We start from the raw sequence: 10,614 nt of genomic DNA, 5'->3' as shown, positions 1-10,614 counted from the left end.
TAACAAGAATACAAAAAAGTAGATTCTGGAAAACATGGATTCGCCGACGTTTGCCGGGAAGAATTCATCGACGACGCGGATCGTGGCGCGTTCCTCGATGATGGACTGGATAAGAGCTTGCGGCTTGGCCGGTGTCAGGATCGACAAGGAAGAGCTCAGACGGAGGCTCTTGATGCCTCAGTATCTACGCCTCGCGATGCTAGATTCCATCAGGAAAAAAGACGCCGACGGCGGTGATCACCGTTTCCGTTCGCGTTCCTCCGACGGTGCTACTATTCCTGAATCCCCTATGGTCGTTTTCATCAACTCCCGTAGCGGTGGCCGTCACGGACCGGTCCTTAAAGAGCGTCTCCAGGAATTAATTAGCGAAGAGCAGGCAACTGTTATTTTTTTAATATATATATATATTATTTTTTTTATGTAAATTACTTTAAAAAAATTATAGTTGTGTAAATGTAGGTGTTTGACATCCTCGATGTGAAACCGCATGAATTTGTGAGGTATGGACTAGCTTGCCTTGAGAAGTGGGCTAACAATGGAGATATATGTGCAATGGAGACACGACGGAACATTAGAGTTGTGGTATGTCTGTACCAAATTCTTACAACTAGTATAATTTTTATTTTGGGTACCTTATAATGTTCCCTAGCGGATTTGGGATGTTCCTGCGTTAGTAAAAAAGTGATTTTTTTCTTGCTTTAAAAGTAAATGATAATATTTCAATGTATAAAATAAAAAGAAATCAAGTTCGTGATTTTACTTTTATGCATAACCTTTGGGTTAAAATTGAGGGTTTAATTGTATATTACTCATTGGTTTGATGTTATTCAAACACAGCAAGCTTATATCAGATGACTCTGTGTGAATGAGCAGGTTGCTGGAGGTGATGGTACAGTTGGTTGGGTACTTGGATGTCTTGGAGAACTTCACCAAAAGGGCCGGGATCCGGTTCCTCCTGTTGCCATCATTCCACTTGGTACCGGTAATGACTTGTCTAGAAGCTATGGTTGGGTAAGATACTTTGAAATTCTGAGTTTTTATTTTGTTTGCTGGTTTATTTCTCTTGCCTTGTTGCTTCATGCTCTGAGTGTTACTGCAGGGAGGTTCATTTCCTTTTGCTTGGAGATCGGCAATTAAAAAAACTCTGCACAAAGCTACTACCGGTCCAATTTGCCGCTTAGATAGGTCAGTATACATTGATGATTCGTACTCTCTTTTGATGTTGCATACTGGTGGTTTTTGGGTGATTGAATTTTACTTCTAAATTTGGTAATCCACTATTGAGGAATCTGTGTATGTATCAGTTTCTTATAATTAGCGATGGGTTTGCGTCAGAGATTAATGTTAATGTAAATTTTACTTTGCTGCTATATCTCTGGTTGCTTCTTTGATGATACAGTTGGCATCTTGTGGTACAAATGCCTGGCGGAGAAGTTATTGATCCTCCCCATTCTTTGAAGGCTACCGAAGAGTGTCATCTTGATCAGGTAGTAACCAGTGTGCTTTGAACCACTGTCCTTTGGAGAAGATTAATAAAGTTGTATCTGTTTGAGTTTGTAGAGTGTGATTATTACGTTAATTTGGTATTATAGGAGTTATCCAAATATAATTTGTGGTTAACACATCGTATATTATGTAAAAATGTGTTATGTCTGTTTTTGCTTGTTACTAAAACATGCAAACAAGTTTTAAGAAAGAAAAGACTCCTTTTGAGGTCATAGATCAATATGTGCTTTAATGATTTGATCCACATTATCAAATGTACTGTGAATTATATAACTAAAACTTATTCCCAAGCTTGGTTTAATATCTGGTTACTTAGAGATGAATTTTAGTGATTTTTTAATAAATTTTCTCTTGATTATGACGCGAAATTTCAATTCAAATGAAAACTTCTTGTCTGTGACTGTAGACTTTGGTGATTGAGGGGAACGTTCCTGACAAAGTGAACTGCTATGAAGGAGTATTCTATAATTACTTTAGCATAGGTAGAGTATATTGGTTTAATTTCATGCACGTATAAATTCAGTTGTTGAGGAGCTGTACCTTCACGTAGAAGCTCGATAATCTTGATTTTGGTATGTTAGCTGCTACTTTATTTTAGAAGAAACAGAATAGAGTTATAGTGTTTGGTTAAAACGCTATCATACCAAGATAAAGATTATCGAAAAAATGAGAATGGAATTTGGTTGGGGGACCATATTACTCTTACAACTGAGGACAACTCATTGAATCCTTGCTTATGATGTGTTTCTCTTCATTGTTGTTGTTATTATTTTAACTCAGGAATGGATGCACAAGTTGCTTACGGGTTCCATCATTTACGTAATGAGAAACCTTATCTTGCACAAGGTCCTATTTCAAACAAGGTAACATCTTTTTACTTATTGACCGTATGTTGAATAATGTTTTGTTGTGATCTCTGGAAGCTCCAGTGTCAAATGTCAATCAAGTGTGTGTGTGTATATATATATATATATATATATATATATATATATTATATTAAAGTTGCTTAATGGTTATAGGGCCATCTGCCAAACATATAGGGATATAAATTAAAGTTTTCCCCCAATTTTATTCTTTATGTGACTAAAATATTTTGCACTTTAGTCCTGTAATGCCTATATTTTAAATATTTTCTGTTCATAATACTTTGACACGGGATGAGGAGGATCCATGAAAAGCTATAAGTAAAATAAATCTACAACATAAAACTGCTAGGAAAGTCTTTTATGTATATTTCATTTTGTCTCAGTTTTAACCTTCTGCTTTTCTAGTAAATAGAATAGGAAGGAGTCCTTTTGAAGAATTATACGATATTAGGAATACACTCTGATGTTTAAACTTAATTTTTCTTCTATGAATTATCGTATAAACAACTTAAATTTAACATGGCTTATGCAGTGTCTTTTATTGTTTCTGCCATTGTTTTTGCTTGGATTTTCAGTAAAGATATTAATTTTGCTAACGTTGAGTTAAATTGCAGCGAGCATTTTAGCGCTCCCTGGTCTATGATTAGCTTTGGAAAGATTAATATAGGATTGTACTTGTCCAACTTTTGTTGCAGATTATCTACTCCAGTTACAGTTGCACTCAGGGTTGGTTTCTCACACCTTGCATGAGTGATCCAAGTTTAAGGTTAGATATTATGATAGTTGTTTATGTGTATGTCTATCTATGCTTGTTGGGGTGTGTGTCTGTGTCTGTATAATAAGCACTTGTTGGGTTTGACTTTTGCTTAAACAGTATAGGCCTTGGTGCTTAGGCAAGGCACGAGAAATAAACTGCTTTTTACATAACGGCCACTTGGCCAAAATTTGATTCTCACATAGACAGAAAGTGATGAAAAAAAGGGAACCTGGTCTGGTGATTGAACCGATTCAACTGGAAATCAGTGGCCCAGTGGTCCAGTTTATCTCCAAGAATTGGTAAACCAATGAACTGGTAGGAATCCTGGTCGACCAGTAAAAAACTGGAATTAAACTAGTAACTATTTCGTTTTGTTGAGAAGTGACATTCCATGAATTATGAAGAAAGAGTCTCTCTTTCTTGTTAATTGCGTTTTGGATTAAATGAACATCCTTTTTGAGGTGAATATATTTGAAATATATTTCTAAATGCAGGGGACTCAAGAATATTTTAAGGATATATATCAAAAAGGTCAGGTGCTCAGAGTGGGAGCAGATTCCTGTTCCTAAAAGGTACATTTCAAATTATTTACCTTTACCTTGTGATACATGACCATCTTTATTTTTTAGGATCTCGCAGTCGGTCTTGTTAACCTTTTAATTGTTAGCTTTCATGATTCTTATGTAACCTTATAATATTTATTAGATATTTTTACATCTGTAGTATTTCTTTTATTGAACCGTATGCTTGGCAAGCTATGTTGCCAAATTTACTATGAAAAGTTTTTCATCCTCGTATGGCTTCCGATTTAATCACTCTCTAATATTATGCTACTTTATTTTAGTGTGAGGGCAATTGTTGCTTTAAATCTTCATAATTATGGAAGCGGGCGAAATCCCTGGGGTAAGCTAAAACCAGATTATTTGGAGAAGGTATGATGCATTTCAAGTTATCAAATTTTTCTTTCAGCGTGTTAAATGTTTATTCAAGTTAAAACTTGTCACAAGGAATTGCTGGAATTGTGGGGGAAAAACAGTGAGGAAGGGTGAACACTGTAAAATTAAGCTAGTTGACTTCATTGATCGAATTCCATGTCTAAACTGTATTCCTTCAATTTCCTTTATCTGTGTTCCAGAGAGGCTTTGTCGAGGCCCATGCCGATGATGGTCTCCTAGAAATTTTCGGCTTAAAGCAAGGATGGCATGCATCGTTCGTAATGGTTGAACTCATAACTGCTAAACACATTGCTCAGGTACAGTAACTTGTAATTTCCATCCTAGAAAACCCAAAGGTTGGCGAAACACTCCTAGTGTTCATAGATATTTTTTCATATGCCCCTACAAGGGTGGTCCCTAGTGTCTTCTGCAAATGTGTTATGTTGACGAGTTTTGGCGAATATTCTGCAGGCTTCATCGATTAGACTGGAGATCAGGGGTGGAGACTGGAAAGATGCATTCATGCAGATGGACGGGGAACCGTGGAAACAGCCGATGAACCGGGAGCATTCGACATTCATAGAAATTAAGCGGGTGCCTTACCAGTCTCTAATGACCAGCAAAGAGTGAGGTCGGCGAATCCGTAAGCCGGCATCCGGCATTAATGTAGAGCTTGTAGATTATATTTGTTTTCCCCCCAGTGCCAAGGGAACATTGGCACTGAGAAAGACAAATACCGAGTCTGTTGTATCAAATTCATTCGCAGAGTCGATTACTTATTTGTTACATATAATCTTGTCGCACAGTTTATACCTTGTTGGTACAATCAAAAAGTAGACTTCAATCAAAGTTGGGAAGAGACAAAAGTCCATAAAGTTGGATCATCTGTTGAAAAGATCAGGGCATGTACAATTAGGGATAGAACGTGTCTGGTCGGGTTTTTCGTCAATTTGATTCGATCCGAAAAATATGTAACTTTCATATGAATTCAATTTAATTTGAAAATTATATATCTTTCACCCGACTCGAACAATATATAATCTTCATTCTACTTTGATTCTATCTAAGTTTTTAAAATATAAATTTGATGTAGTACACAATAAGAACTTAATTAGAAAAATAATTGTTTGAAAGAAATTACTTTTTTATTTTCAGGTTTAGTCAGAATTTTCTCACCCTCCATTAAACCTAATATGATCTCATTTCCTTAAAATTTTGACCCGAGTTAATCTAAATTTATTTATTTTAAAATCCAACCTATCAAATTAAATTGAATTAGAATTCGTCAATTCAAGAAAAAATTATCATTCTTATATACATGTTGCTTGTAAAAAGCCACAAATTCGATGGGATACGGTTCATATCCAATCATTGAAAGCAGTGCTCATTCATGGGTACGATTAGACGTGCATGTCACATGCTACTTTAAGTTAATGGAAATTGGCCATCGTAGTTCATTTGCATACGGATGTCTCTAACAGAAGAAGAATAAAAATCAATCATTTTAAAGATTTTTTCCCCATTACTTTTCTTTTTAAAATTTTATAAAACGACAGCAAAGGTTAGGATCTAAAAGCAACAGTTCTGATAAGAAACCCGGTACGGTACGTACGTGCAGCATGAAACTCAATCATAAAGGTTTTGAAGGGAAGAGTACAAGGAAAGACAATCTAAGCTGAGATTAAAAACAAGATGTAAGCAAAAATAGTATAAAAATTATAATATTTTAAGTTGAGCGCATCTTAAAATATTAATTTTTTTAAGGCTAAAAATTTTATTTAGATATTTTCAGTTGGCAACTAAAAATATTATGAAATATTTTCAGTTGGCAACCGAAAATGTTATGAAACATTTTCGGTTCAACCAAAACTGTTAAAATATTATAATTTTCATAATATTTTCGGTCACATCAAACCTAAAATTTTATTATTTTAATAACATTTTCGATCGTGCTCATTTATTATTGTTCTTTAGCTTTAAATTAAGTTATTGTATAGTAGAACTACCCGTTTTGGATAGAAGCTTCGAGGTGGCAATGAGGCTTGGTTTAAGTTTACAATGAGACTTAGTTGGGTTTATTTTATTTTAGGGTAATTTACGCATTTAGTATCTAAATTATCAGTTTTAGTTCGTTTTAATACTTAAATTTTTTAAAAAAATTTCAAAATCATATCTAAAATTTAGTTTTTGTTTCATTCTAGTAAACCAATTCAAAATTTAGCATTAAGTTTTGAAAAAAATGGAAGTTTAGGTTTTAAAATGGATCAAAATTGATAGTTTAGGTACTAACGTGAAGCTTTTAACGGTAAAGTACTAAAATAAAACAAAAACTAAGTATTAAGTATGATTTTAAAAAAATAAAAATTTAAATACTAAAATAGATCAAAACTAATAGTTTAAATATTAAATACATAATTTACCTTTTATTTTATTTTTATGGTAATGGGTGTTGTAATTAGCACCAATAAAGAAGTAAGAAGCACACCAAAAAAAAGTTTTCTTTTATTTTTGAATTTTTTATATTATCATGTTATGACAATGTGAAGATATCTAATTTAGATGTCGTTGTATAAGATAATTTATATCGAAGAAAACATTTTTGGTTCTAAAAAAAAGGTTAAAAACGCATCTTCATCAAATGATATTAATTTAAGTTAAAAAATTTAGGGTAAAGAACACGAATGGTTCCTCAATTATAGGGTATTATTTTATTAAGCTCATCGACTATTAAAAGTTATAAAATGATCATCTAACTATTTATTATGTTCTAGACTCATCATTTTTCGTTAAAAAAATTGGTCATCAAACTATTTATTATGTTCTAGACTTGTCATTTTTCGTTAAAAAATTGGTGGTTGTTTAAGTTGGATGTTATGTTAACATGATGATTAGGATGTGATACTCATTTGAGATTATGAGATCAAATTCTATCATATCGCAATCAACAAGTTAACGTTCAGCTCAGAATATCACCCATTTTTTAACGAAAAAGGACGAGTTTAGAACATGTGAATAGTTAGGTGGCCATTTTGTAACTTTTAATAATCGAGGGAGTCAACAAAACAATATCCTATAATCGAAAGATCATTTTGTAACTTTTAATAATTAAGAGAATTGATAAAATAATATCCTATAATTGATCCCCATTTGCGTTCTTAATCATTTAACTTTCGATTAATGCAATAACATAAATTAAGTAGGTGGTCTCATGTGTGCCAAACTTTTTTTTGGGTAGAAAATGAGATGAGTTTGATTGGAAATGGTTCATAATCCAATCAATGAAAACACTGTTCAGCATTCATGGTAGGGATGAAAACAGGGTCGGGTTTTGGGTCTACTCGACTCTATCAAAAAATAGGTATCCTCCATTCGAACTCAAAAATTTTATATCCTCCACCCAACCCGACTCGATAAAAAAATAAGGATTTAATTACAAAAATTATAAAATTTTTAAGGAAATTACATTATTATCCTCGGATCATGTCGAGTATGATTTTTTTCACCTTCCACCCGAACCTGATTCGACATGATCTCACTCCTTAAAAAATTTGACCCGAATGAATCACATCGGATCGGAAGCCGTCAGATTCGGGTAAAATTAGCATCCCTAATTCATGGGGACTGTTAGACGTGCATGGCACGTGCTCCTTTAAGTAATAGAAATTGATCATTGCTAGAAATGATTGTTTAATTTGCTTACGGATCTCTCTTAAAGAAGCAAAAAAACTATCATTTCGAAGACTCTTTTTTCTCTTTGGTTGTCCTCAAACGTGTTGAATTCTTTAAATTCTAGTTTAAATCATATCTTGTACGTGATTTTTATGGTAAATTATATGTTTAATACATAAACTATTAACTATTAATTTTGGTCCATTTCAATACTTAAACTTTTAATTTTTTTAAAAAATTGTAGTTAAAGTTTAGTTTTTATTTTATTTTAGTACCCACACTTAAAAACTTTAGTTTTTGTTTCATTTTAATACTCAATTCAAAAATTGACATTAAGTTTTGAAAAAATTAAAATTTTAGGTACTAAAACGGACCAAAATTGAGAGTTTAGGTATTAAACGCTTTAAGTTTTGAACGGCGGGACCCTAAATAAAATAAAAACAAAAAGTTACGTATAGTTTTGAAAAAAAATTAAAGTTCAGGTACTAAAACATACCAAACTGATAGTTTAATTAATAAATGCATATTTTACCTTTTTTATTTTTATTCTTGAATTATATTTCATCATGAGTAATTTTTTATTCTTTTTTTATGAGTATAAGGTGTGTATAAGATAATATATATTTAAAGATTCTCAACTATTTCATATCTCTATATATGTGATATTAAAATTTAGGATATTTGAAGATAATAATAAATCTCTTAACCACTAAAGTCGCTTAATTCATCTTAATAACTTTTTTATAATAAATATTCTTATTTAAATTTTATTAAATTGGATCATGATCAAATACGTTTTAGTCTTTAACTCGATTGTATTTTGTAATGATCTGATTTTTTTTATTAATGTAATGGTCTGATTTTTATAATTATTAAAAATATATTATTTGTGATTGTACATATAATTATACTTATAAACTTTTAAAAAGAAAGATTTGATATACAAACATATATTTTTATTATTATATAATTTTTTTATTGAAAACGGCTAGTTTTATTAAAAAATAGAAAATATCCAAAATTACAAAGAAGATTTATAAGCATAATCATAAACTTAAACGAAATTATAATTAGAACATTTTCCTATAACCATTCACACAAAAACTAGTCACCCATATCACACAAGGACAAAAAATAAAAGATTAAAAAAATCAAACCAATGCTAGAACAAAAACAAAGATACGAACAAATCTGAATGCATCGACAAACAAACCACAAAAAGGGATGAAACTACTGAAGACAGTCGACATATCACAAATCAGAGTGAAGTGACGTGAGAATACTATCAATGAATGCAAAACGCGTCCAAATCAATCCGATGCTCCAAAGCATGGAAGATCGGCATGATAACAAATAAGTGTCATCTTGATCAGTCGTGGCGATGTCAAATCCAACTCTGAGAAAAAAAGATAAACGAAAACAACGACAAACAATCGTAAGCTACTAAAAGATAGAGAAAAACATACCACAAAAGCAAAGATAAACATGTCATAAAGGCAGAGAACATGTCACAAATACATAATTATTCTTATTAAAAAACTAAAAAAAAAACAAAGAAAAAGACAACCGGCGGGTTACAACCAGTATCAAAATCGGTGTCGTCTTCGGCTAAACAAAATTAAAGAAAAAATTTAGATTGATCAATAAAATTGACACACGTTGTAGGGAAGAAGAAAAAAAGGGAAAGAAAAGAACGACTAGAGTTTATTTTTAAATGGAGAATAATTTTTATTATTATATAATTTAATTTAATAAATGCCTACCATTTATATATCAAATAACTATTCATAAAATCAGTTTTATAAATATATATTCATGATACAATAAGATCCAAACAAAATTCTACAATCAACATCATTGTCACCTTCTTTTAGGGGCTTTTTTATATTATTGTCTTTAATAATTCAAAACCTAATCTCTTTTGGAAGCAACATCATTTTCTCAGCATTATCAAACTACTGGTTAAACAGTTGGTAACTACTGTAGTAATAAATTTGATTATTATGGGTGAGTTTATATATAAAAATTAATTGAAAAAATTATTTTATTCCACAATTACAGATATTCCAAAAAGTTATGAAATATAATAACACAAAATTAATTTAATTTTATGGTTGTATGTATGAATAAATAAATCAGCCACCAAACAACTCTAAGGGTAAATTACACGTGTAGTACTTAAATTATCAATTTTATTTTTTTTATTTAAAATTTTAGTTTTTTAAAATCATACCTAAACTTTAGTTTTTGTTTCATTTTAGTATCATTGTTCAAAATTTAAAGTTAAGTTTTGAAAAGATGTGAAAGGTTAGGTACTAAAACATACCAAAACTAATAGTTTAGATACTAAACGCGTTAAGTTTGTAGCAACAGGTTACTAAAATGTTATAAAATGTAACACCCCACAATCCGGACTAGTAGTTTTAGGTTTACTTGAGAGTTAAGTGGACCCCGTAGAAGTTATAATTCAAGTCATAGGGCTTAATTGGGTTGGATTTGAGCCTAATTAGCAAAAATGGAGATTTTTGAATAGTGAAGTTATGGGATGACCAAAGGTGTAATTTCCCCTTTTTAAAAGATGAAGCCTTTTATTTCTCTTCTTTTCTTCTTCCTTTCTCATTTTGCTTCTCCCATCTTCTCTCCAAGTTTCCATAGCCAAAAGGTAAGATCTTGAGCCCTTTTTCATGATTCAAATTCGTTCATATTCCCTCCAGCAACATGGATTTAACGATTCATGCCATGGGCTCTTTGTTTGCAAGAGAAAGTTGGGGATGCATTTATTAAATTAAGGCTTTCTAATCATTTGGAGTATTAAGGCTTTCATAAACTAAAGGATTTTCTAAGATTTGAATATTTGAGTATTTTAGGGTTTATCTTTGAA

At 31.6% G+C, this 10,614-nt stretch overlaps 1 protein-coding gene across 1 annotated transcript; it reads left to right on the top strand.

The window, feature by feature from the left end:
• LOC120116532 (diacylglycerol kinase 4-like) lies at positions 1-4,913 on the top strand. Its single transcript, XM_039137000.1, has 12 exons — positions 1-376; positions 460-582; positions 874-1,011; positions 1,100-1,185; positions 1,400-1,487; positions 1,913-1,988; positions 2,287-2,369; positions 3,068-3,138; positions 3,624-3,701; positions 3,974-4,061; positions 4,265-4,381; positions 4,536-4,913. Exons 1-12 carry the CDS (start codon positions 35-37, stop codon positions 4,692-4,694), a joined length of 1,449 nt encoding a protein of 482 aa, XP_038992931.1. The 5' UTR covers positions 1-34; the 3' UTR covers positions 4,695-4,913.
• Positions 4,914-10,614: the final 5,701 nt, after the last annotated feature.

The sequence above is a fragment of the Hibiscus syriacus genome, unplaced genomic scaffold, assembly GCF_006381635.1.
Source record: "Hibiscus syriacus cultivar Baekdansim isolate YM2019G1 unplaced genomic scaffold, ASM638163v2 tig00110299_pilon, whole genome shotgun sequence".
In the NCBI taxonomy this organism is placed as follows: Eukaryota; Viridiplantae; Streptophyta; class Magnoliopsida; order Malvales; family Malvaceae; genus Hibiscus; species Hibiscus syriacus.
This window is presented reverse-complemented; position numbering and strand designations above follow the sequence as displayed.

Bases quoted from the DNA above. Each gene is read 5' to 3' on its own strand.
- LOC120116532 (XM_039137000.1), top strand. From the start codon at position 35: ATGGATTCGCCGACGTTTGCCGGGAAGAATTCATCGACGACGCGGATC. The intron at 1,488-1,912 runs GTAGTAACCAGT...CTGTGACTGTAG, and splicing joins AAGAGTGTCATCTTGATCAG to ACTTTGGTGATTGAGGGGAA. The intron at 2,370-3,067 runs GTAACATCTTTT...CTTTTGTTGCAG, and splicing joins AAGGTCCTATTTCAAACAAG to ATTATCTACTCCAGTTACAG.